The sequence below is a fragment of the Gorilla gorilla genome, chromosome 1 (assembly GCF_029281585.2).
Source record: "Gorilla gorilla gorilla isolate KB3781 chromosome 1, NHGRI_mGorGor1-v2.1_pri, whole genome shotgun sequence".
Lineage (NCBI taxonomy): Eukaryota > Metazoa > Chordata > Mammalia > Primates > Hominidae > Gorilla > Gorilla gorilla.
This window is the reverse complement of record NC_073224.2, coordinates 172,277,955-172,305,601: the sequence shown is the minus strand read 5'-3', so window position 1 is coordinate 172,305,601 and position 27,647 is coordinate 172,277,955. Positions and strand designations below refer to the sequence as shown.

The 27,647-nt window shown below is 42.7% G+C and overlaps 2 protein-coding genes across 6 annotated transcripts in view; one reads left to right on the top strand and one right to left on the bottom strand.

Annotated features, from left to right (window-relative positions):
- The first annotated feature begins 2,356 nt into the window (after positions 1-2,356).
- On the top strand, positions 2,357-5,782 carry GADD45A (growth arrest and DNA damage inducible alpha). The gene is made up of 4 exons (XM_004025945.4): positions 2,357-2,978; positions 3,465-3,566; positions 3,790-4,027; positions 5,107-5,782. Exons 1-4 carry the CDS (start codon positions 2,935-2,937, stop codon positions 5,218-5,220), a joined length of 498 nt encoding a protein of 165 aa, XP_004025994.1. The 5' UTR covers positions 2,357-2,934; the 3' UTR covers positions 5,221-5,782.
- A 13,145-nt stretch (positions 5,783-18,927) lies between these two features.
- The window catches only part of GNG12 (G protein subunit gamma 12), a 131,704-nt gene continuing 122,984 nt past the window's right edge, over positions 18,928-27,647 (bottom strand). For all 5 annotated transcript variants that reach the window (XM_055350611.2, XM_055350605.2, XM_055350613.2 and 2 more), the window contains 2 exons: positions 24,885-25,003; positions 18,928-22,967 (listed from right to left, as the gene is read on the bottom strand). In XM_055350611.2, coding sequence (XP_055206586.1) covers positions 22,842-22,967; positions 24,885-24,977 — 219 coding nt within the window. In that variant the 5' untranslated portion in view covers positions 24,978-25,003 and the 3' untranslated portion in view covers positions 18,928-22,841. The remainder of the gene's footprint in view (positions 22,968-24,884; positions 25,004-27,647) is intronic.

Here is a 27,647-nt window from a genome sequence, read left to right as displayed (position 1 = left end):
GACTACCAATGTCCTCCAGGACTAATAAACAGTTATGATAAATCAACTATGTCCATTCTAATGTATAACTACAATCTAACTGTGTAGCTAAATGCAGTTTTTACTTCCAGCCATGAGGCCCAACTTTGAAGATAATCACTGAGAAAACATTCTAGGTATACTCAGCAATCAGGCAAAATGATGTAACATATCTGAGTCAGAAAGTATGACAAATGAACATTTTTGCATACTGGAAGCCCAAGCTTATCTCAGAGAAAATCCCCAAAATACTTGGGCAAATAACTTTCTGATGAAGTCAAATATAGCATGCAGTATAATTTTTGAGTGGAGGACTAAGCCTATAATAAGAAGTAACCATTTGATATCACATTTTTACTGGATATAGTTGACTTGGGTGGGGCACTTTAGGACTGTGGTTCATTTGAATTGGTGTAAACAATACACCGGTTCTACTGTCCTACAGCCTCCATTCAGATGACTGAAGTCATGGGACTTTCAGCATAGCTAGCTGATGACAGTGCATACTATTTTGTCCCAAAATCCAGTTCAAGCGTGGACATACCAATAAAAGCCTAAGCTCTTTAAAGGCAAAGGACCAGGAATTGTACAGTTCTTGGTATAGAAGAAGACAGGCAAAAGTGTTTTTGAACTCACGTTAAATGTGCAATATGTTAGAATTCATTCAATGCACAGGACTGCAGGATTCGATATCTTATTTAACTCTCAGATTCTATTCAACTCAATAAACCTTGACTGTGCTTCTACTAAATGCAGGTATAGTACTAGGAGCTGAGGACACCAAACCGATGTAGTCCTTGCTGTCAAGAAACTCACATGATTCCCTAATTCTTTGTCAGCTTGCTGTGATCACATTTTCTTCCCAAGAACCTCTAAGAAATGCCTAGTGGATAGAACCTTGGAGTTCCACGGAACATATTAACAATCGCCAAATGATGACTCAGGCTAGATTGTGTAATTCAGGTTTTGTCTGCAAAACTGAAAATGCTTCGGTAACCTACCTAAATTTCAATGTTGAGGAATTCTTTAAGAAAGACATCAAATGTTAAGATTTAAGGCATAGATATGAGATACATAGTCATGCTTAGGTGAATTATGCACTGACCATGGCCATTTCTTTACTCAAATGTTGTCCATGGCTGACAACACAGTGAAAAAATGAGTGCAAAATGACAACTCAAATAAATGAACCAGAAAACCTATCACTTTTCTTTTCCACCAAATTAAGATCAAGAGAGCTGGAGAATATTTTGTCTAGAGTGATGAAAACATAAGGGTGCAAAACTTCCAGGTACCTTTGCAGCAATTACTTCTGTGACCTTTGCCTGTACAGCAACCTTAATAATGCAAGCACTGTTTTGAATGCAAGCATGTGGGAGCCATTTTCACCACTTTTGATGACTTCAGTAGGTTTAAGAAATGTTTTTGCTTTTATTGCATAAACCATAAAACAAAGGAAGGGACTTTTGAACTACTCAGTGAGAGTCTATATATTAAAGTTTGTTTTTCAAAAATGTGTAACTACCATTTGCAGTTTTAAAGGTCTGCTTTCCACCTACAAGTTGCCATTATCTCAAAGGTGAAATTTTAGCATATGACTAAAAACTTCCTATAGTTACAGCTTCATGATTCAGCATCTAACATCAATAATTCACAGTGAGATCATAGGAGGCTCTCTGTGGAAGGTAACGACATACATACGTTAGGAAAGGAAGCTTAGGGCATATCGAGAGCATTTTGAATTTAGACTTGTGGGCTGTGTGGGTGTCAGATGGTTGTCTCTCAGCTGGTGGGCGTCCAGAAGGATCCTTGTTTGGGCAAGGCTCTTTGAGAAAGGAGAATCTGGGTTGCCAGGGATTCCCACATGTGGTCACCAGCTCCCCACGCAGACCAGCTCACGATTTCCCAGTTACACCGGGCAGGTGGGAAACCGTTCTGCTTTCTGTGGAAAAGATTCTAACTTGGTTCCCTGCCATCCCTGAATACAAATGGGTTGGTTTTTCTTTTTTGAGCTTCCAACCCTCGCAGCTTTCCAAAAATAAATCAAACCAGCCATCAGGGCACCGAAATAATACTACTGCTAATAAGCAGCTTCGCCTAGACTTAGATAAACAACACTTCTGAGGTAAACTTTGCCCCGGAGGTCTGGAGACACTTTTTTAATGTAACCTGCTTACTAATAATTACTAGACTTCAGTGCATTAACCCTGGAAATAGATTTTAATAGCCACCCCTTAAAACAAAAGACATGAAAGGATAATAAGAAAAAAGTGCCGCAACTATTATAGGAAAACACTTGGCAGCCTGCTTCAGCCCAAGCTGAGGCCACCTCTAGCCTCTGCTAAAGCTCTCCACTCCCAATGGTCCCCGCCAACCGGATAAGAGTGCGCACGGGACCCGCCTTCCCCTCTCGGCACCGCCCCCGCCCCCGCCCCCTCGGCTCGCCTCCCGCGTGGCTCCTCCCTTTTCCGCTCCTCTCAACCTGACTCCAGGAGCTGGGGTCAAATTGCTGGAGCAGGCTTATTTGCATAGCCCAATGGCCAAGCTGCATGCAAATGAGGCGGAAGGTGGTTGGCTGAGGGTTGGCAGGATAACCCCGGAGAGCGGGGCCCTTTGTCCTCCAGTGGCTGGTAGGCAGTGGCTGGGAGGCAGCTGCCCAATTAGTGTCGTGCGGCCCGTGGCGAGGCGAGGTCCGGGGAGCGAGCGAGCAAGCAAGGCGGGAGGGGTGGCCAGAGCTGCGGCGGCTGGCACAGAAGGAGGAGCCCGGGCGGGCGAGGGGCGGCCGGAGAGCGCCAGGGCCTGAGCTGCCGGAGCGGCGCCTGTGAGTGAGTGCAGAAAGCAGGCGCCCGCGCGCTCGCCGTGGCAGGAGCAGCCCGCACGCCGCGCTCTCTCCCTGGGCGACCTGCAGTTTGCAATATGACTTTGGAGGAATTCTCGGCTGGAGAGCAGAAGACCGAAAGGTGAGTCGGCCTGCGGACTCTTCCGGCCCGAACTTCTCTTACCTACCCCGCGCTCCCCGGTGCAGCCGGGCTGTGGAAGGCTTGCAGGGGAGGAAGCAGAAAAGTTTGCACAGGGCAACTCCCGCCCTTGCTCCCTCGGGACTCTCCGTGGCGCTCCCACGGACTGAAACAGCGTGCCCCCCAACCCGAACGAGCCCCGCCGGGGCCTTTGCAAAGGGCAGCAGTGGCCGTCGCTGCCCGTGCGGCTCCCGTGGCTGGCAGCCTGTGGCAGGGGCACTCTCGGGACTTCTCACGGGACGCCCGGTCCTTGGGCGTGCAGGGGTCTTGGGGGGTGACGGGGCCGCCGGAGCGCCGGGTTTTCGTAGAGCCCAGGTGCGCCGTGGTGCTTGCATTCGAGAGGGAGGGGCGTGGTGCCGGACGAGGGGGGCGGCGATGGCCCCGAGGGCACCGGGGCTGACGGGACCCCTCGCCCTTGCCCGCGTGTAGGATGGATAAGGTGGGGGATGCCCTGGAGGAAGTGCTCAGCAAAGCCCTGAGTCAGCGCACGATCACTGTCGGGGTGTACGAAGCGGCCAAGCTGCTCAACGTGTAAGTGGGGCCCTTGCGCGTCCCCCGTGGCACCCCTTCCCGCCCCAGCCCGGGAGGTCGCCTTGGCTGGGCGCCCCTCGCCCGGCCGGGCCACTTCCTGTCGCTTTTCTGCCTGTCTCGGAGGGGAGGGGGCGAGCGGGCCGGGCGGCGACCCCCAGGGACCCGGGCAGGGGTTGAGGGCGCCCGGGCTGCTGCGCTCACTGGCCCCGCCCGCTGCCCCCAGCGACCCCGATAACGTGGTGTTGTGCCTGCTGGCGGCGGACGAGGACGACGACAGAGATGTGGCTCTGCAGATCCACTTCACCCTGATCCAGGCGTTTTGCTGCGAGAACGACATCAACATCCTGCGCGTCAGCAACCCGGGCCGGCTGGCGGAGCTCCTGCTCCTGGAGACCGACGCTGGCCCCGCGGCGAGCGAGGGCGCCGAGCAGCCCCCGGACCTGCACTGCGTGCTGGTGACGGTAAGGGACTGGGGGACTGCAGCCTGCAGGGTAGAGTCCCGGAAGGACGGGAGTCAGGGCTGGGTTGCCTGATTGTGGATCTGTGGTAGGTGGGGGTCAGGAGGGTGGCTGCCTTTGCCCGACTAGAGTGTGGCTGGACTTTCAGCCGAGATGTACTAGTTTCATCATCAGGATTTTCTGTGGTACAGAACATGTCTAAGCATGCTGGGGACTGCCAGCAGCGGAAGAGATCCCTGTGAGTCAGCAGTCAGCCCAGCTACTCCGTACCTACATCTGCACTGCCTCCCGTGACTAATTCCTTTAGCAGGGCAGATTAGATAAAGCCAAATGAATTCCTGGCTCACCCCTCATTAAGGAGTCAGCTTCATTCTCTGCCAGTCAGAGCTAAAAATAGAAATTGTGTAGGAGACAAACCTTGTTAATTCCCTAGAAATACATTAAGAGGATAGAGTGGAATTTTTTTTCTCTGCAATCTTGCATTTTTTTAATGGGTCTTTTTTTTTTTTTTTTTCCTGATAAAAACCTTTGGTAGGTAGGGAAGTTATGTTTTCAGGGGTAAATGTGCTACTTTTGTCTTCTAAATTTTGCTCTTTTTTGACTGGTCTAGTCAAGTGACAGCCCGATTATTTTGCTACTCCTTAAAAGTACTATTCTGTCTCTTGGAGTATGATTGATGGCAATTCCAGTTAACTGCTGTGCAGCTCTCATCTCATTGTGCACACAGCATGGAAATCTTTCTCAAAACTGTTTCACTCAGGTCAGGGTAACAAGTTTGGTAGAGCAAACCGGTGAATGATACTCTCATGCAAAACTGAACAGATATGCAAACATATGTATGTGGTTCAGCTTGGGTTGCATGGGTTCAGACTTTGCAATGTGTAGTTTAATAGGTAATTACCCTTAACGCTTTTGCAGGGAACCCAACTACCTTGAAGAAACTTTAATTTTTTTGTGCTTCTAATTTGTCTCCATGTCACATAGCCAAAATATAGAATGTTCAAGTGTTTTCTCCTCAAAAGTATAATTACTAGAAAATACTGTTTTTTAAAATAAGTTTATTTTTATAAATTTGTTTCCAGAATCCACATTCATCTCAATGGAAGGATCCTGCCTTAAGTCAACTTATTTGTTTTTGCCGGGAAAGTCGCTACATGGATCAATGGGTTCCAGTGATTAATCTCCCTGAACGGTGATGGCATCTGAATGAAAATAACTGAACCAAATTGCACTGAAGTTTTTGAAATACCTTTGTAGTTACTCAAGCAGTTACTCCCTACACTGATGCAAGGATTACAGAAACTGATGCCAAGGGGCTGAGTGAGTTCAACTACATGTTCTGGGGGCCCGGAGATAGATGACTTTGCAGATGGAAAGAGGTGAAAATGAAGAAGGAAGCTGTGTTGAAACAGAAAAATAAGTCAAAAGGAACAAAAATTACAAAGAACCATGCAGGAAGGAAAACTATGTATTAATTTAGAATGGTTGAGTTACATTAAAATAAACCAAATATGTTAAAGTTTAAATGTGCAGCCATAGTTTGGGTATTTTTGGTTTATATGCCCTCAAGTAAAAGAAAAGCCAAAAGGGTTAATCATATTTGAAAACCATATTTTATTGTATTTTGATGAGATATTAAATTCTCAAAGTTTTATTATAAATTCTACTAAGTTATTTTATGACATGAAAAGTTATTTATGCTATAAATTTTTTGAAACACAATACCTACAATAAACTGGTATGAATAATTGCATCATTTCTTATTGTGTGCTCTTGTTTATTTTAACTTGTACTTTATTAAACACATTTTACTGACGCTTTGCTCTATACCAGGTCTATAATCAGAAAGCAGGTGGTTTAAAGGAGTTGGAGTTGTCAGGAAAAAGGGATGATTAGAGATTCAGCTTGCAAAATTTGAATAATTAAAGATCAATGATAGTAGCGCCGTAATAAGATTATGCACAAAATGTTGAGGAGGCAGAGAGGACAGAGTGACCAAAGTTACCTACCAGTTTTTACTGAAAAGAGAGCATTTTATGTTGGTCTTAGTGAGTTTTATTTCCCTAGTTACAGAGGGCAAAGGGATATTGCTAGCAGCTGCATTAGTTTGTGCAAAGGTGTGGAGGCCTGAAAGACCACAACCAGGTCAGTAAAAACAGAGTGATTCTGTGTGTGTCTCTGGTGTAGAAAGATAAGGGAGCAACAGGGCTGAAAAGGAAGGTGGGGATTAGGCCCAGCTGTGAAGGCATTCTGTGTTACCCTTATGCATTTGGGCTTCCTTCTGTAAACTTCAGGCAGATAGCGGAGCCCCTGAAGGAAGTGGCATGATCAGTGTTCTAGGAAAGTAACACCAGGGTCTGTGAAAGATGGTTATTGGGATGAGCAGCTGTAGGTGACAAGGCCAGTTAGGAAGTGACTAAGAATCCAAGGTTGTGCATTTTGCAGAACCATTTTTACAGAGCAAACAGGGAAGTGGCCAGGCAAAGTTTTTTGCTGCCCCTAGTCTCTTCCTAAAGCTTTGTGCTTTCCAGCTGAACATTTCTATGGTTCTGAGGGGTCTGCTTAAATTCTATCAGATGGAATAGATGGCAGAGAAGAAAAGCAAAAGAAAAGTCTTCAGTAGAACAATCATTTTTAGTTAGAACAGTCACTTGATAATTAACTCCAACAATCTTGTAGGCATAGACCAAAGAAAGCAAAAATGCTTATGGAGGCAAGGCCTAGCCTTGCTTTTGTCCACAGGAATTTTCTTGTCCTATTTCTCAAACCATCCCCCTTATGGCTCCCCTGCCATCTGTCTTTCATCCTAGTCATGACTACATACAATCAGAAGAAAGGGTAGGGAAAACCCACTAATAGCAACAGAAAGCTCCAAGTTTCTGCATATATTATGAATGCATAGGTCCATGAGCCCTTCACCTTGCAAATGACTCTCTTTTCCCACATCTGCTAGAAATGTGGGTTTTTAGGCCTTGTTTAGGCTTCTTGTATCTTTTCACAAGTGACTTTTTCTACATCTGCTAGAAATGTGGGTTTTTAGGCTTATTTAGGCTTCTTGTATCTTTTTAAAATCCAGTGCCCACTCCAAAACATAATTGGTATTTAATATTTGTTTCTTACATTACCAAAAGATTGAGAGCAGTGAGTTTTAAATAGCAAGGTGTTTTGCCTTCCCATTGAAGTAAGGTTTTTTTCAGCCCTTTTTCACAACGATTTGGTAAGAACCCTCTTGCAGAGATGAATGAATTAAAGTGGATACACACAGTGGATAAAGCTGCTTTGCTTAGTGGAACGAGCACAGTAGCAGCTAGCCTTGATTAGTCCTTCTTCATCCTGTTTTACTCATGTAAAATGGAGATAAGATTACCTATCTTGCAGACTTGTGGCCTCTCCTACAACTCTGCAACCTCCCTCAAGGCAGGTAATGTCTGGTTCATTATTGTAGCCCAGTAGTGGACACAAGTGCCAGCAAGCAGTAGGTGCTGAATTAATATTTATTGAATAAATGAATGATTAGAAATAATGAATACAAACTACCTGGCACATGATAGGTGCTCAATGGAGTGTGGCTGTTTCTAAAACCCAGGTGATAGCCATAGGAAAACTTAAGGCATCAGAGAGATCTGTGTTATGACATGTACATCTATATAACTATGTTTTTCAAAAAGAATTTTTGATCTTTATTCTAAATTCATAATGCTTAGAGATATGTAATAGTACTTATACATTCTTCAGATTGTTTTGAGGAAAATCTCAACAATTACTGTAATGCCATTTGGTTTCTTCAAAAATTTTAAACTCTTGTTTTTCTTTCCTGATTGAGCATAACACAAAGTTAACACAGCATTGAAAAACCCAATCATGAAACAGTTAATTTTAAACAAATATAAAATTACCTGGATGGCTTCTATCTCTAATTGATGCAAATATTCTTTAGTTGTTGCCTTAAAAACCATTAAATCTACTTATTGCAAGCTACATTACAACAAGAACAGAAATCCCCTCATCTACCTAAGGTGTATCGAATGTTGAAAAGTGGAAAATACCTAATTTTTCCACTGGCAACTTCCCCTCAGTGTCATAAATAGCATTGCTTCCTCCTTTCCACACTTAACCTAGGCTCTTGGTAAGTTAAACTTTTATAATGAAAGGACCCATGAAAGTAGCTAATCTCCTATGATACATACCTTAGTTCCCAAATAAAGAAAAAAGGGTCATTTTTTAGGAAAGAATTATTTGTATACTGTCAATTGAAATATTTCCAAAGCATGTTTTGAGATGCCTTACTGGAGCCCTTGTGAAATAACTGCTTAATTTTCATTTATATAGGTAGAATTTTATTCTTTGATATATGGTAAAAGACTGAAATTTGGGAGATAAGTTCTCTTCAAATGAACAAAACTCAGTGGCATGATTTGACACCAAGTAAGTATCCCTCAAAGAAGTGAATACTTTTTTTCTTTTTAACAATACTTTGGTAAACATAAGAACCTCTGTGAAAAGGTCGTATTCATGAAAACCACCAAGAAATATTAAGTGAGTGCCTACTGTGGACAAGGGACTATGCTGGCTATATTGAAGTCTACCAAAAAAAAAAAAAAAAATCAGAAACACACTCTGGCCTCAAGGACTTTGTATCACTACATAAATACAAAACAGAAAATTACCAGCAACATAAGAAAGACCCAGAGAACTGTTCTGGAAGTTCAAAGGATAGAAATCTCCAGAAGGCATATAGGAATGGAATGGAGAAAAAGGTTGTAAACTCTTTGTTCATAAGCTAGCATCGTATTTTGCAAACAGCACAAAAATGTGATCGATTGATTGAATATTGAATATAATTTTGCTAGGTGCTATGAAGAATACAAAGATGTAGCCTATTAGAGCATTTCTCCTTAAGTTGACAATCTATAAGGAAATCATTAAGCACATTAAAAAAAAAGATAAGCATGTTCATTTCAATCATGCTGCTTATTGAATGCCTATCATTTTCCTGGCACTATGTTAGGTCCCAAGGCCACAAAGGTGAAAAAGCAGCTGCCTTTAAGGATGTGTACAATTTAGTAGGGATACCTGATACCTGTAATACTAGGTGATAAGTGATAATGAGGTATATTCAAGACCTAAGTGTTCCTGGGGCTAGGGAATGTTTGCCAGGTTCAGTGAGACCTGAAAGATGAAGAGATCTGCCAGGTGAATGTGAAGGGCATTTACTCCAGGAGGAGGAACTATAGCTCAGGAAGGTACACACTGAAGGCATGTTTGGAGCTAGCTTTTGGGTGACAGCAACACTCATACAAGATTTACTACATCCTGAGCACTGATCTAAGCATTTTATCAACAGGAACTCATTAGCACTCTCAACAACCCTGTGGGAGTAGGTACTATTATTAGCCCCATTTTGAAGGTGAAAATACTGACACACAGAGATCTTAAGTTGCCCAGAATCATACTGTAAGTGGCAAGACCAGGATGCAAACATGTCCTCCAGTGATGGGTGATGGAGTGGGAAAGATGGTAGAAACCAGAGCATGATTTTCCGGCAGGCCAAGCTTCTTTTCTACTAGATGATAGAAAGCCATTAAAATTAATTGGTAAAACTAAGAGAAGAGACAGATGCTGTCACCACCAAGAGACAGACAACGAAAAGATGACGCTATAGCTTACAAAGTCCTAATGTGGGGGTGGAAACTGGTATCCAAGAGAAATTTGGATCACACAATGTATAACAATTTTTAAAGATCAGTTGTAAACATTTAAAAATGGGAAAATTTCTTAGCAAAATCCAGACTTTTATTGTTTCTTGAAAATGTGCTATACTGGCAACCGTAGGTCCATACTACGTGGTGGCAATTCACTGGAGCCAAGAGGAGGCCTCTCCCTTTTGGACTTGGATTTCCAGTTTGCCACAGACCTCACCCCTCCCTGTTATAACTCTAGCTTGCTGGACTCATGTAAGCTTCCCTCCCTCATCCTATTAGGCATCTGAGATCCACCCTTCGCCCCCACCCCACCGACTCAGACTGGGGCTTAGAATCTTCCTGTGTAAAATGAAGTGTTTACACTATCAGAATTTCTCAAACTATTTGGATGAAATAAGGCCCTGAGGTGCTTGTTAAAAATATAACTTTCAAGACCCATTCCCAGAAGCTTTAGATTAAGTGGGGCTGGAATAAGGCTCAGAATTTATTTTTTCTGATTCGAGCCCCAGAAAAAGAAAAAATTATATATATATGTATATGTTTTTAACAAGTAATTCAGGTAATTCTTATAAGGGAAGTTTGAGAAATAATGAATGCTCTCTCGGAGCTCTCTTTACAAATCTCAGGGATTAGGTAGGGAGAAGCTTCTACATGGTCAGTTTCCAGTTTCCCTTGATGTTAGCTCACCAAAAGGGATGCATATTTCTCTACAAAAATTGCAGGGATTCCCAGGAAGAGGTGTACCAGAACCATTTGCTACCTGGAGACAGATAATTTTCAAGTTAACTCAGGTGATCACTACACAAAAGGTGGGAGAGTCTGCAAACAGAATGGTTCTTACCTCTCCTTGAACGGACAGATCAACACACCTGTTATGTGCTAGACATGGTGCTAGGCACTTTGAAGATGAGGGAGAAGCTGACAAGCATGATTAAAATCTGTTATTGTTATACAATGAGTACTGCTCAGTGTCAGGCACACAGTAGGTGCTGAGAAGTAAGTGGGGCTTCCAGTTTTCATTTTTTCTTTTTTCTGTTTGTTTGTTTTTTGAGACCGAGTCTCACTCTGTTGCCCAGGCTGGAGTGCAGTGGCACGATCTCGGCTCACTGCAACCTCTGCCTCCCAGGTTCAAGCAGTTCTCCTGCCTCAGCCTCCCGAGTAGCTGAGATTACAGGTGCATGCCACCACACCCGGCTAATTTTTTATATTTTTGGTAGAGACAGGGTTTCATCATGTTGGCCAGGCTGGTCTTGAACTCCTGACCTGGTGATCCTCCCAACTCGGCCTCCCAAAGTGCTGGGATTACAGGCGTGAGCCACCGTGCCTGGCCACTTCCATTTTTCTTGCAACCACTAGTACTTTCTGCCTTTCATGGATTTTCACATTTATTAATTCATTTGATTCTCTGCTAAAGCAACTGAGGCTCAGAGCAATCAAGAGACACCTCCAAGGTCCCATGACAAGGAAGTGGAAGAATCAGAATTTTACTGTGAATTCAGTCCTCTTGATGCTAGGTCAGTCTCTCAAAGAGGCCAACCAGACAGCAGAGATTAGACTGGGGAAGGATGAAACTAATTGAATCGAATCTTTTACTTATCCAATAAGTGGGGCAGAGCCTTGGGAAAGCTAAAGGAGACAAAAAACAGTCAAGGGAGAATTCTAAGAATTGTCTTCTTTCATCTTAGAACTGGGAAAGTTCTAAGCATCATTGAAAAGTTGATCTTTGTGTCCCTGCATGCTTTTATGCTAATATCTTTTCTAGAATTGTCTGAGAAAGAATTTATACAGAAAAGCAGCAAACTTTCTTAGTATCATCACTTAACACATGATTATATCACCATATTGTAATCATCTTACCATCATTGAAATAAGCACTCAGCAAGAAATGGGTCATCTGGAGGTCTTCTGATTTGATTTTGCTTCTTTATATAACTGTGAAGGACAGGGCTAGCAAAAGATAAGAACAAGAGTACAGCAGTTAAGACAGTGGCTGCCACTCCAGGCCATTGTCTTAATAACAGCCTGTAATACCAGCACTTTGGGAGGCCTAGCTGGGAGGCTTGTTTGAGGCTAGGAGTTTGAGATCAGCTTGGGCAACATAGCAAGACCCTATTTATTATAAGAAAGAAAAGAATAACAAAAATGAAGAAAAAAGACATTGGGTTTTAGAGGCAGAAAGACTTGAGCTTGAATCCTGGATCCTAGCTGGAACTTGGGAAAGTTAGTGTAACTCTCGAAGCCTCAGTTATTTCTCCTGTAAAATTGGGGAAATAAACAAGGCTTATATCATTGGGTTATGGTGAAAAGGAAAGGAAACAATGCATAGAAAGAACCTAGCTCAGTTCCTAGAAGCAGTCAATATATGTAAGCTAATAATAATTGCATCTTCCATGAACTGGTGATTTTCTATGCCTGTTTATATTCCATTAATATTTAATTGTTCTGTTTGCAAATTAGTTATATAAGTAAAAAAAAAAAACCACCCAGTAAACTACACAGCCCAACATAACTGAATTCAGCAAGACACCATCCAATTAAATTATGTTAATTTTCACTAATCTAGTTTCCCCTCTCCATTTCCATTAACTTAATTTAGTTCTTTCTCTCTCATTTAGGCTATCAGAACAGTTTCTGTTCAAAATCAAGGTTGTGAGAACATAAGTACCGTGTATCAAGTACTGTGCTAGAGCTTGCTCCATAAAGATGATTATGACACAGCTGCTATGTGCAGTTTACTATAGGAACTATAGGAAGCTGACAGACACAGATAATTTTCAAGCCAGAGTGGTGTCATGGCAAGCATGGGTATGCACAATGTGTGTGTGTGTGTGTGTGTAGGGGGTGGTCAGGAAACCTTCCAGAAGAAGGTGATGCTTGATGTGAGTCTTGAAGAGCATTTAGGAGCTCATTGGGGTGAGGGGTGTGGCATGTGTGGGGCTCTGTGGTGTTTGTTAGGGGATTAAGTATTTAAGGAAGGGAGTGGAGAAAGGCGGGCTGAGGAGGTAGACAGAAACAGATCACAGAGGATGTAAATGGGGGTGGGATTGGAGGAGAGTGATAAGGGTTTGGAATGGAAAGGAGTTGAAGAACTAATAAAAGAATAGTGAATACCACCCTCCACTCCCTACTCCCCACAGAAATTAGAAACACGACCTCCAGTTTTTCTTCAGTAGTTTATTTTCCTTGTTCATTCTAATTATCTTCATGTCAAGACCCTGCCTAAAAATCTCTTACCGGCCGGGCACGGTGGCTCATGCCTGTAATCCCAGCACTTTGGGAGGCCGAGGCGGGCGGATCACGAGGTCAGGAGATCAGACCATCCTGGCTAACACGGTGAAACCCCGTCTCTACTAAAAATACAAAAAATTAGCCCGGCGTGGTGGCGGGCGCCTGTAGTCCCAGCTACTCGGGAGGCTGACGCAGGAGAATGGCGTGAACCCGGGAGGCGGAGCTTGCAGTGAGCCGAGATCCCGCTACTGCACTCCAGCCTGGGCCACACAGTGAGACTCCGTCTCAAAAAAAAAAAAAAAAATCTCTTAACAACTACCCTTCCCCCCCATATAATCAGTACAAACTCTTGGCCTTTGATTATTTGACCCAACTTTCCTTCCCAGCCTTGTCCACATTCTCATTCCCATACTTCTGTTGCAAAGATATCTGTTGCTCTAACACTCTAGGCTTCCTTAGATCTTGGGGCTTTTGCATACACTATTTTTCACTGCTGAGAATATCCTTTCCCTATTCTTTACCAACAAACTCCTACTTGTTCTTCAAAGTCCAACTAATATATTATCTCTTCTATGAAATCTTCTCTGACTCATTCAGGCAGAACAATTTCTTGTGATAGCATTTACCATATTGCATAGCAATTTATCTGTTTATTTCCTACTGCCCATGCACCTGTTACCCCCACTCCCACTATCCTTGTGTTTTCTGGGTTTATCCTAGGACATACCTACCACATTGCTAGTAGGAGCTCAACAAATAAATAAATTTCTCTTTGTTCTGTTTCTATAAACCAAACGCACTGTCATTCATATTTAATGTTTGAGTGGGCTATTTTTCTTTTTGTAGTTATGTTTTATGAACTCATAAGGTGCTACTGACACTTTAAGTTTGTTAAAGAACTTTGCTCCTTAATTCTATTAGTGGTAGGCTGTCAATATTCAAAGTGCTTCTCTGTAATTCATTTTTCCTTAAAATTCTTTATAGACCTGTTGATGAGCCAGTAGCTGAAGTATCAGGAGGTGATTCTTTAAATATCTTTTAAATACCTATAATTATACACAACAAACCCACGTGCCCTCCTCTGGCTCCATACGCTAGACTTTGGTTCTTCTCCTGATTTTCAATTCAAGGAGGAAAATGTACAATGACTTGGGGTGGAGATGGCAAGAGGGTTGATCTCTCAGATTTACAGATTTATATACAATTTAAAGCTAGAGGAAATGTTAAAAATTACTTAGCCTAAATCTTTTTTTTAAAAGTGAATGGGGAAGTAGAATCAGAGGTCATAAGTGTCCTAAGGTTGCACAGTAAATGAGTAGTAATCAGTCCAGAACATGCATTTCCTGATTCCAAGATACGTATTCTTTCTCTTACGTCACACTGGCTACCCTGAAAAATGGTTTTCTGAAAGCATATCCAATATACTTTTGGATCTCTCCAGGCTTCTATTTCCTCATATGTAAAGTAGGAATAATAGGAGTAGCTGTTTCCTGGATTTGTTGTGAGAATTAAATGAATTAACAGATGCAGGCCAGGTGCGGTGGCTGATGCCTGTAATCCCAGCACTTTGGGAGACCAAGGCAGGTGGATCACCTGAGGTCAGGGGTTTGAGACCAGCCTGGCCAACATGGTGAAACCCCATCTCTACAAAAAATACAAAAATTAGCTGGGCATGGTGGTGCGTGCCTGTAATCCTAGCTACTTGGGGGGCTGAGGGAGAAGAATCGCTTGAACCTGGGATGCGGAGGTTGCAGTGAACCCAGATCTTACCACTGCACTCCAGGCTGGGCAACAGAGCAAGACTCTGTCTCAAAACAAAAACAAAAACAAAAAACAACCACCACCACACCCCCACCAAAAAAAAAAAATAAACAGATGCAAAATGCTAAGAACAGTACCTACTCATAGTAAATGCCTGAAATATAGCACTGTTTATTCTTAAGGCCCAGGGTATTACACTCATGATTAGTAAAGGACTTATTTGTTTACCTTACCTTTTACTTAATCTAACAATTACCAAAGTTACTGTTTGTTTGTTTTCCCTTATTCAAACCATACTACAAATATTAAGATAGTCCATGGGCTGTAGAATCTGCCTGGGTGTATGTTCTTAGGACCCACCCTTTTATGTTGTTGGATCTAGCACAATTTTCTTAACTTCTCTGAGCCTCAGTTTCCTCATCTGTAAGATGGGGTTAAATCACATCTACTTTCCTTTAAAGAGCTGTTTTGAGGCTTCAATGGGAGAACACATGCACAATGCCCAGCCTAGTATCTGGAGTTCAGTGTTCCTCATTGCCTTGCACAGATGTCTACAAATGTTGACAGATGTTGCATGGCCAGTGTTGAAACGTACATACATCACCAAGGTCGGATCTAAAATGTTTATTTAGAACAAAGCACTTCTAGTGCATTGGCCATGGGAAAATTTTTCAAGGTTAAAAGTAGAAATGTGAACCTGTCTGCTTTACATGGGTGATTTTTTTTTTTTTCTTGAGACAGAGTCTCACTCCGTCGCCAGGCTGGAGTGCAGTGGTGCAATCTCGGCTCACTGCAAGCTCCGCCTCCAGGTTCGCGCCATTCTCCTGCCTCACCCTCCCGAGTAGCTGGGACTACAGGTGCCCGCCACCATGCCTGGCTAATTTTCTGTATTTTTTAATAGAGATGGGGTTTCACTGTGTTAGCCAGGATGGTCTTGATCTGCTGACCTCGTGATCCGCCCACCTTGGCCTCCCAGAGTGCTGGGATTACAGGCGTGAGCCACCGTGCCCGGCCTACATGGGTGATTCTTGGAGCTGATTCCCAAAGGGGATGCTTGTCTTTTTACTTGCTTGTATTGTAGGGCTTCATGACAATTTTTTCCATATCCAAATCAAAGGCGTGCTATTACATACTTATATTTTAAAAGATACAAATTGGCTTACTTTTTATTTAAATCTATTTTAGAAGGAAACTTTCTATCACAACTTGTGCTAGTTCTGGTTTTCCTAATACATATAAAACTACACAATTAGTAAAATGTTAAAAAATTAACATGTGTATTACCTAAATCTCACATGCCAACCTTTACTTAAGGTCGGGGACTTTAATGAACAAGTCTGTCAGTGCCTGGCTTAGAGGAGGTAGCACTGCCCACATTTGTTCAGGGAGTGACTGCTTTAGGCTTGCCCTAGTACACAAATTTATGGATCCATAGTGCCCTTGTGATGTCACATAGTTGGCGAATGTCTTCTGTTAGGACCATATTTAAGGTCTTTTAGCGGATAATGCCCTCCTATCACTAAGCAGGGTGTGTGTGTGGAGGGGTGGGAGGTGGTTGGCTCTAGAGATCAGAAGTAGCAACGTGGGGCTGGGGGCAGTGACTCACACCTGTAATCCCAGCACTTTGGGAGGCCAAGGTGGGTGGATATCCTGAGGTTAAGGGTTTGAGACCAGCCTCACTAACATGGCGAAACCCTGTCTCTACTAAAAATACAAAAAAATTAGACGGGCGTGGTGGCACATGCCTGTAATCCCAGCTACTTAGGAGGCTGAGGCAGGAGAATTGCTTGAATTCGGGAGGGGGAGGCTGCAGTGAGCCGAGATCACGCCACTGCATTCCAGCTTGGGTGACAGAGGGAGACTCGGTCTCAAAAAATAAATAAATAAATAAATAAATAAATAAATAAATAAATAAATAAAAATAAAAAGTATCGTTGTGCACAAAGATGTCTCAGCTGCAAATCTCTTGAACTTACAAACCTGGCATCTTCCATTATGGATGTCAACCGTTTCAATTAATTGCTTTCATCATTCAATAGATTGTCTAGGAGGATTTAAAGGGTATAGGAATGCTTCATATGTAAAATTAATTCTCAGTGATGCCTAAACTTTACTATGAACTTCCATTTCTTTGTGCTATTGTGCACTGTGTATTTGACAGTGCCAGTGGTCCTCCACAGGCCAATATATTAATTCATTTGCACATTAGCATAAATTTACTTGGACTGCATTTTCCCCCAGGGCAGAAAAAGTTTTTGAAAAAAATGGGCAATTGAGGTGAGGGTTCCTTTGACTAACTGCACGTTGCCCAGGGCTGGCCTAAAGTTAAACGACCTTCATGGATTTAAATGACTCAGATAAAGAGAAAGTAATTAGGGTAACAGAGGGCTCATCTGAAGGCAAAAGTTATTTGCTACTCACAGTGGTAAAGGGGTACAGTAGCAAGTATGGTCATGCTCTGAAAACAAGCACAAGGCCCTAGCCATGCCAGGTTGTGCAAAGACAGCTAGAACTGACGGTGGGACCAGGCTCCACAAAGATGGTCAGATGTTTTTTGTTTTGTTTTTTTGAGACGGAGTCTCACTCTGTTGCCCAGGCTGGAGTGCAGTGGCACGATCTCGGCTCACTGCAAGCTCCGCCTCCCGGGTTCATGCCATTCTCCTGCCTCAGCCTTCCGAGTCACTGGGACTACAGGCGCGCCCGCCACCAGGCTGGCTAATTTTTTGTATTTTTAGTAGAGATGGGTTTCACCGTGTTAGCCAGGATGGTCTTGATCTCCTGACCTCGTGATCCGCCCGTCTTGGCCTCCCAAAGTGCTGGGATTACAGGCATGAGCCACTGCGCCCAGCCATGGTCAGAGTTTTAAACCAAGAGATTATAATCCTGGCATAGGGAATGAGGGACAAATACTCAAAAGACGGTCGCCTAGCCCCAAACAAGGATTATAGAGCCCCAAATAAAAAGGTTTAGAGGGAATATCCATGTGTTTATGTGTAACTGACCCTCCTGCCAGGGAAAAACTGATCATGGCACATATCCAGAAGAGGTGGAAAGCCCCATGACATGCATCTCCACACTGAGTTCCAATCACTACCCGCAGGCCTGGGTTTCTTGTCCATGTTAAGGCTAAGTACACATCTCATCTGCCTCTTCCAGCTTCATTACCTTCCGTCCCCCCATCTTTTAAAAACTCACCCCTACCCAATCCCATCCATCATCCCCAACTCTCCTCCACTGAGAGTTACAAGAACTTTGTAATTTGGTCAGAAGCAGTAAAAAGTGCTTGTTAGTTGTTGCCTCTTTTTCAAAACCGATGTATCTAAATCCTTCAGTCTTTTACTAGAAAGGGCCCAGGGACTGTCTTTTGCCCCGACCTTTTGTTAAGTGTGGAGTGCTGGCTCTCAGAAGCAGAGGCCATCTCTGCAGCGTGTCTGGTTCATAGCCTGGGGCTTGTTGGCTGCCTCCCGCCCTTGTTCTTTGATGATTTTGCCCTCCCCTCATCTCTGTGGGAATCCCAGCCCTGGGGGAAGGGGCAGAAGAGGAGGCAGGGCACCTTCAGCAAACACATAGTGAATATGAGTCACCACCATCTAATGACCTTTCCATTTGTTATCAGTTTCCACTGCCTCAGCTAGTCTCAGGATGGGAAACAGCCCTCCACAGGTCAGAGTCATTACGTCACTCCTCAGCAGCCTCTCTAGCTCCCTTGTTGGTTTCAGGATAGGCAAGCAGGATGGGAGGGCGGGATCGGGGGTCTTCTGCACACTGGCTTCCAGTCCTCTTTTCTCCTCCTCTCATCTCCTCCCAGGACCTCATTCCAACGCATACTGTTCTTCTCTCACTCAGCCCAAACATCACCACCCTTGGAAGCCTTTTTAGAGGTCTTTGTTGATGTGGAGCTAGTCCCTCTTTCCTCTGGGCTCTCACAGCACTCTGTGTTCACCTGAGTTATGGCACTTGCCACATGATACTACGATGATTAGTTTACATATCTGTCATTCCCACCCTCCTTGCTCAGACTGTGACATGGGCTGGTGTAAGTCTTATTCATTTGGGTGTCACGGGAGCCTGACTCTCAGCAGCTTGCTCTCAGGAGGTGCTCAGAAAATGTTAACTGAGTGAAGGAAGGGAAAGGGGAAGAGAAATGGTCTTTTATTCATTTATTGAGCAAAACACAAGTAGGATGATACAATGAGGCACTGACGCAGTAAAGAAAGCAATGGTGCTTTTAATGAAACTTTTCAAATCTGTGAACATGCTAGCTGTGAAGTACATGCTTTTATTCTTTCCATAGAACATATTTCCAAATAATGATCACAGTATTATGGTTAATAAGATGCTGGACAGATGCGTAGCCAAAGAATATTATATAACAACAAAATCTCATCAATGATATATCAAATGCCAATTTACTAAGACATCAAGAGAATATCTGTTTGTAGTTACATGGCTAAAAACAAGACATTATTACAGTAACCAAGTCCATAAAACTAGAAAAAAAGCACTGTATAACAAAAAGGCCTTTTAGAAGCTATTAAATGAACAAACATTATAGATAAACCAATTTTATATCTGAAGCAGCTTATAGCACCAACACGTTGGCAGGACCAGCAGAGGGGTGGGGTCTTTGGACCAAGGCATCTGGGAACAGGAAGGGCTCTCAGCCATCATCTACTGCAGCCACTTGTTTTACAAATGGAGAAATAGAGGCCCAGAGAGATGAAGCGCCTTGTCCAAGGTCACACAGCACAGGACAGACTGGGAAATGATCCAGGGCTATGATCCAGGCCACTGACTTCAGGTAAGTGCTCTATTTTAACATACAGATATAAGATTCTATTTGATTTGATGTATTTTTTCCCCATTAACAGGTCTACCATAAAAGAAAGCAATAAAACCCATAATGTACTCTGGTATTATATTTATTTCACTGAGAAATGACTGGCATGTACTACGATCATTTTGGGGGCCTATATAGATCTTACATCAAAATTCAGAGGAATTAGTCAGATAACAGTATTTTAGTTATAAATTGATTGAGAAGGTGGCATTTGAAGAGAATATTTGGCACATCCTCCACTATGTAAGCTACCCTATGCCTCAAAATTACTAAATCATTGGTATAAAGTTTTGGTTTTTTTCCTGATAGTTTAAAGATTAGTAAAGTACAAAAACAGTCTAAATAGAGAAAAAGCAAGTCAGGTCTTTCCTTTAAAAGGTAAGTATGGCACTTTTCATTTTAATAAGGTAAGTGATTTTAAAAACCTGACATTTTTTAGAAGAAAAAAAAAACTAGCTATGAGCCATCACTTGTGAACCATCTGGTATATAAAATATTTCCCTTATTTAAAAAATGTTTCTGTAAAATACTTCGGAGTCATGAAATCATGCCATGGTCCTGAGGCCTCAACTGGACAGATTTATGATGAACTAACGAAGATAAAAGAATGAAAAAAAGAAAGAGATCACTGTTAACAGAAGCAGCATTAAGGACAAAGTATACTGAATATATTGAAACAGCTTCATGGAAATGAAGCCAAGAAGTTGCATGTATATACGTGAGAAAGTTTATCATTACAATGGTAGTTGGAAAAAGTAACAAACACTGGGTATTTGTCTATCATTAACATAAACCAACTGCTGCAGACAGTTAAACTGTGGCTTTGTAAGGAGAATAAAGCCTGATAAATAAAAGTGACTTCTGCATATCATATATATGTATACATATATTTTCTCACATAGACGTCTAGTTATAAGTAAATCAACATTTAGCTACAATTTTTCCTCTCTTGGGTCCAGCATCAAAAGATTTGATATTCATGAACATGCCCTACACCTGGTTAGGAAGTTATGTATTTATACTCATAGCCTTTATTGTATCTGACCAGGGTGAATGAAATGAAATCTCCTGGGACCTCAAGTCCATTTCTTACCACTATAAGCATATTAACAGATATATATCAAAACATACTTGTTTACTGTTAGGTAAAAGAGCATGTTTCAGTACTAAATAACAAACTATGCCTGCTACCAATAACATGCACATAATGGTATAATAAAAGTAATTTTTCATGAAAATATTTTGAAAGAAGCTACATTATAAATATTTAAAGAAACGTTAAAAATCAGAGTGAAAATCAGATTAGTGTTCTGAAACTGAGTAGAAAAATAGACTTATAAAAAAAAGAATGTCTCATTAAGTGAAGCATTAAATGTAAAGTTGTCTTTTTAGTGTAAATTTCAAATCTCACCCTTTGAGAGGTAAAATCTTCCTCTCTCCTAAACAGGTACCTATAATTGATTTGGGAACTGGGCATATCGCAGAACGAAAAAGCAGATGACACAAGGCTAAGGGCAGTGCCGTGATTTTCACATGGTCTTAGAAAAGCGAGGGGCATTCATAAGGCTGAGTAGATAGCAACTTGGAGAAATACTGAATAAATGTGAGCAGTTTGAAAACAGTAATGCATTTGTCCACCCTAAATGAGCTAATACTCAAAGCCCAGACATTAGATTTTAAAAGGGGTTTGCTTTCCAGGACAGACTGTACAAAATTTGGGAAAATTGTTGTAAATAATTACTTCCTGGGGTTGATTCCTTTTTGAGGGGAAGTTTTTAACCTTTCCTTAGTAGTTACTTTTAATGAACTGAAGAAGAATTAAAGCATCAAAGGCCTTGTGTATGATTTGACCCCGAAGTGACCTTCTCTTCTACTTTGATAAAGTCAAGATACCTTATTGGCCATAGGAGATTCCTCCTTTTGGGGCTACCCCCATACCTGGAAATTCCAAGGGTGTGAGGGCTATATTTGGGCCCAGAGGAAAATCAAGGAACCCCATTTCCAGCTGCTAAAGCCCTTGGGCCCAAGGAGTGTACCACTGAATCCAAGGCTCTCTTGGGTAGCCTATGTGCCTCTTGGATGGTATATGAACAAGGTAGGGATGAAACTGCAGATGTCTGAAAAGAGCTTAAGCATCCTGACAGCTTGCATTTTTTTTTTTTTAATTTTTTTTTTTCCTCACCGTATTCCATATACCTGTGGCTGGGGAAGGTTAACGTTACCTCTGCAAACAGATGCTCTGGTAAGAGAGGAAAGATACAGGGAAGGCAGAGAGAGCAAGACAGAGGGCTCAATCACAAAGCTGGGACAAGGAGAGCAGCTGTTTTTCACACATTCCTGCTCCTCTCTCAGCTGGGCTCATGTTCACTCCGTTTCATTCCAATCATCAGGGTGGAGATTTCAGAGGTGCCTATCCCTAATCCAGTAGAGAACATGAGCCCTGGGAGCACAGCTGCCTGGGGTCCTCCCAAGGGTCTCCTCCCCTTTTCCAGACTCAGCATCATTGAAGCCCTAACGGGTCCTTGTAAATTAATGTCTCATATTATCGAAGGACTGTCAGTTTAGTTTGGTACAGTTTATTGTAGCCTAAGAGGTCCAGCAAGATTTCAAGAGAGGAGAGATGACTGCATTACTTGATTACAATGAATACAATCTTTAGGATACTCTTTACTTTTTGTACAATAACAATATGAAAGGAATTTTTTATTCTACCTATACACAGCTCAAAATAAAGGTATAACTTCTGGAACTGAGAAACTGATGGTATGGAGAGAGGGACGTTTTCATAAGAAAATAGCTTTGATAAGTGTATACACAAAGGCATATATATATACACAAACACCCCTCTCTCTTATATACTATACAGGCTGGCACACGCCTTATAAAGAATATAATATCAAGGCTTTAGGATTTCAATGAATTTTGGAATTTTAATTTGACAGGTGCTTAGGCAATTTAGGTCCTGACATATCGGAATCCCTTGTATTTCTAAAGTATATAATTATGTTTTTAAAAAGGCCCAGATCAACTTTCCTTAAACAGTAACCCAACATAAAGCCATAGTTACCAAGTGGAAAATAAGATTGTTATTCTGTATTAAATCAGTAAAGGGCATTTTAAGAGAAAGGACAACTTGGAAAATAGAGACTTCAGAGTCCATTATTCCAAGTTGAGAACATTTTAGTTATTAGCAGTGGTTACCAAATAAGCTGAAGGTAAATCTCTTCAAGGAGCTGCTCATAATTTGCTTTGTTGGGAAGAGGCGAGGAGCTGTTTCTCTATTCCACTATAAGATGATGCAAGTTTTTTTATCCTTGAAAGGGTTTTCTGAAGTTGGTATTCCTATCAGCAAAGGGTCACTCCTGGCATGTTCCTCACAGTAGGACATGAGGTCCGCTGATGCCTTCGAAACCTGACATGGAGATAAATCAAACAAACAAGAAAGAAAATATTTTACTTGCACACTTTCAGAGCGTATCTGAATGCTAGGCTATTGAATGGAAGACTGATTTGAACAAGATAATCAGAGTCTCAAAGCATCACTCTCAGATTCTTGTCAGGTAAAAAAAGGAAATGGTACCTTTAAAACGGTGCAATTTGGCAGGTAAGGTCTTTCTTAACCAAGCAACTTAACAATGGTCAGACAAACTGGCACCATGTATCCCTTCATGGGAGTGCTGAGGACACACCGCCAGCTAATGAGCTAGCATTCCTGTCCAACATTGAACTGGAGTCCAATCAGCGAACGATCACACCCGAAGTGAGGGTGATTCTGCAAAATAAGTGGCCTGGATTCTTCAAAAATGGACTGTGTGTGAGGTATTCTTATTAGATAATCCTGAACTACAAATAACTTTCAAGGGTTTAAAGAAGACATTATATATGTTTTGTGTGTATGTGTGTACAGACAGAAGGAGGGACAGAGACAGTGCAAGCAAGTACATGTGGTCAAATGTTAAAAACTAGTGAATCCTGGTAAACGGTTTATAAATGTTTGTTGTTACAACTCTTCAGCAGGTTTGAAATGTCTCATAATAAAAAATTAGGGGCCAGGTAAGAAAAAGCATATGTGAATCAAGGGAAGGTTGTATCTTAAATTCTACCCAGAAAAAACAGATTGGAATGCAGAACAGACTTTAAGAACTGAACGATGGGCTCGGAGCCAAAACTCTGGAGCCAAGTTGTGGAGCTTCAAGATTTACTGTTAGAGATTGGGCTTGCGGAAGTAAAAAGAGAGACGAAACCAGCATGGGAAGAGGCAGTACCTTATTCCGGCATGAATTAAACACGGAAAATATCATGCCCTGTTTCAGAAGTCTGGGAGGGAGATCCTACAGAATAGGATCTCTTTGCCCTAAGCAAAGAGCAATGGGGCAGCTGAGCCCTGTCTAGCACAGCCCAGATAGCCTCATGCTGGGAAGACAGGTGACTATCTCCAGGCCCAGAGGAATGGATCAAGTGATTGCTTCAGTTTCTTTTTCTTTTGTCTTTTTTTTTTTTTTTTTTGAGATGAAGTTTTGTTCTTGTTGCCCAGGCTGGAGTGCAATGGTGCGATCTTGGTTCACCGCAACCTCTGCCTCCTAGATTCAAGCAATTCTCCTGCCTCAGCCTTCCGAGTAGCTGGGATTATAGGCGTGCGCACGCCACCATGCCTGGCTAATTTTGTATTTTTAGTAGAGACAGGGGTTTCTCCATGTTGGTCAGGCTGGTCTCGAATTCCCAACCTCAGGTGATCCGCCCGCCTCAGCCTCCCAAAGTGCTGGGATTATAGGCGTGAGACAGCGCGCGGCCAACTGCTTCAGTTTCAAGGAAGAACTAGTCATAACGTTCCAGGGCACTCACTGCCTAGTTCTCTCTTGGGATTTAGGGGAAAAGACTTCGAAGTCAGGTGATCTAAGAAATGCATTCCAGTTTCTCTATGGGATCTCATGACTTCTTATGTGAAGCTGCCTCAGCTGCACTGATAATTCTAGAACACTTAAATTCCAGAGGAATGACTAGGGTGTTTATGAAGTCTACTTGGAACCCCTGTCCCACTTTAGAACACAGGGATCAACGGACTTGACCATGTTCATTCAGGGGAGACAGGTCCTCAGGAAATCCTGTCCAGAGTTTTACAAACAGAGAGGCTAATGCAGACACTTTTGAAGTGAGGCCCATGCTATATAGGAAAATGCAAGTTAGGATTTTGAGACTCTCAGCCTGTTCTGGAAAAATCCTGGAAGCAAGCGGAATGAAATGGTATTATCTTCTCTGACAAGTGGTCCAGCCCACAAGGAACAGGGGGAACTGAGCAGAAAGCATATGTTATCCAGTCGGGGCTTCTTACCTTTATTCTTTCAATGGAGGCTTCTAATCTTAACTGCTGCACAGTTCTCCTTGCCTGGGCTATATTGTTGGTGCTTGCTGTTTTGCTGGACATCTTCAATTATTGTTTTTACCTGAAATCTGAGGAGAATTTTTTTTAAAGACAAGTAACAGGCACCTTTAAGTTATTTAAACATTCATAATAATATGTTCTACTTAAAGGGAAATAGATGGATTTTCCTAGTCATCACAGCTTCTTGGAGGCAGTTACTAAAACACCCCTTAGAAATTTGAGTGGTGACCTAGGTATCTTAAGTTTGTCATCCATTTGAGCACCTACATAAATCTTTAGTTTGCAGAAACCCAGCACTAGCAGTTTAACCGATGCATCCCAACATATAACATAAAACTAGACTTTTCTAGGATTTCCTAAGAGGAAACAAATAGGCAAACACCTGTAGCACTTAGGGGACCTGTGGCAAAAGTGAGCATTTGCTATGGGAGGCACATTACATGTTAGTTTAATATTACTGCTACCTACTTTCACAGAAGGTTTGATTTCATTTCTTTTGGGCTCTTGCCCCCAACTATTAGGCTGATCAAAGTCCTGGCAACAGAAAATGAGAAGAGAGCTCCTCTAGAGAACTTTGAATAAAGGGTGCTTATTTTTAGATACTATCATGATGTGGAATCGTTTTGAAAGTGTTAGGCACATAAGGAAGTCTTTATTCATGAAAGAGTGAAAACTTTCAGTGGAGACTCTCCGTGATAGATCCACTGTAAATGTCAAGTGGGATATATGAGTAGCCTATAGTCTGAAATAATTAATAAAACGTTATTATTCCCTCCTTTGACCTCTCCCTGGTCTCATCGTGATGGTCTGGGCATTTGCTAATCCTATTACTCCATCATATGTTCGTGGACTGATTCTCCTCTCTAGCCTGAGCTGTTGGCCTCTAGGCTGTCCTGCTGCCCTCTCTCCTTAGCCACCTGGTGTAAAGCAATGGAAACAGAAACATCCTGGCCCTTGCTTTACAAACTGGTTGTCCAATAGCACATTTCAAGAGGAAGGCAGGCTGGGGGAAAAGTGCTGCCTGGTGCCCTGACCTATATGGCTAAGTTCTTTCTCATCAGGGTGGCAACTGGAGGAAAACGCAGGGCTGGCAGGCCTGGCAGCAGTGTGGCAGTTTTATGACTCATGGGAGCAGGTGGACAGTAGGTGTGCCTCCCTGGCGCTATGTGAGGGCTCAGCAAAGTCTTAGGGCTCCGTGGCGCCAGCAGCAAACCCAGGCTGACTCAACCTTTTGGAGAGGCTACAGCTGAATAATGTAATTCTGCCATAAAGGCCGAGACCAGACAAAGCTGCAAAAAAACACTAGCAACCCAGACTCCAGGGCATCCATCATGTGGGCACCACGGTGCTCCACACTGAGTTCTACCAGACTTAGAATATTCCCAAAGGCCGACTTCTACGACTTGGGTAGGGCTTGTAGCCTCTGTGGTCAGAGGAAGTTTTGGGTCAAATGCACAAATAAAATTGTGCTTTTAACTGTGTGCAATATTTTGAAATCAGCCTAATAAGCAACCTTCACATTCCAAAGGATTTTTTGGGGGGATTCAATTTACCGTTGCACATCAAGTGTTTTGCATAGGACCAAGGCATTCCATGAACTGCAGCTGCTAGTATTTTTATCCTTGGGGGTCACATACAGCACAGTGAATTGCAGTTCCCTGTTTACCTGTTTGTTCTGCACCTCCCCAACAACTGGTCAATGAGCCTCAAGGGTTTTGATTGAGCGGGTCTGGGTGGGGCTATCGGCACCAGCCCTTTTTAGAGTCCCTGGGCAATTTGCGCCACTAGTGTCAGAGCCCAATGCAAAGACTAGTGACAGCCATCAGAGGATTTCCCTAGGAATAAGGACGCTCTAGCAGTACAGAAAACTAGGAGGATGAAGCATGTGGCAGGGCAGGGTGGGCTTGCCTTGTGCTAAGCCTTGGACAAGCTCATTTCAACACATTCCCAGAGTAGCTACCTCTTCCTCGGATTCCTCAGTCATCTCTGCCCCACCCAAAAGAGAGGCCTAGGGTCTCTCTGATTCTGCTCACACCCAGTGGCCTGGCCCAATCCCTTTCTGTGCTCCCAGACCAGCACTTACTAACAGAGCCTCTGAAATGCAACTGAGGAAGTAGGCAACCTCACCCTGAACAGTGTGCAGTGCTCTGACTCACAGCAAGTTGCAGATATACATACATACATATATATATATATAAGTTCCCTGCAGCAAGTAAAACTGGGCTCCCCTTCCAACTGGCGCTGGTTCTGAGGCCCCCAGCCTCCAGAATGCAAACATGACACCCTTTCTCAGTGACCTGTGGTTTCTATGTTGCACCCTAAGGACTTTCTAAATGTTCCCTTTGCATGAGGATAAGGTCAAGCATTCTCTTCTTCCCAATCTCCAGGGCATAAACTTTCCAAGGCCTGAGCAAGTTTTCCGGTAACTGCAGAACAGTTCACACATATCAGGACTGGACCAGTAATTGCTCCCACCCGGCATGGCCATTGGCAAGCAGTCTACAGTCAGACTCTATTAATATTTATAAAATGCTCGGGTAGGTCCCTCTAAAGTTGGCGAGACACTCAGCATTTAGTACATGAAGGTCTTTCTTACTTCCTGACTATATTATAGTCAAGACTAAAAACAGCCAGCAATTCATGATTCACGCTTGCCAGCTCAGGCTTCTTGCAGCTTTCCCTCATTCTGATATCTGAGTTCAGACCTGCTTC

Coding starts and splice junctions, on each gene's coding strand:
- GADD45A (XM_004025945.4), top strand. CDS start 2,935: ATGACTTTGGAGGAATTCTCGGCTGGAGAGCAGAAGACCGAAAG. Junction 2,979..3,464: donor GGAGAGCAGAAGACCGAAAG/GTGAGTCGGCCT, acceptor GCCCGCGTGTAG/GATGGATAAGGTGGGGGATG. Junction 3,567..3,789: donor GCGGCCAAGCTGCTCAACGT/GTAAGTGGGGCC, acceptor CGCTGCCCCCAG/CGACCCCGATAACGTGGTGT.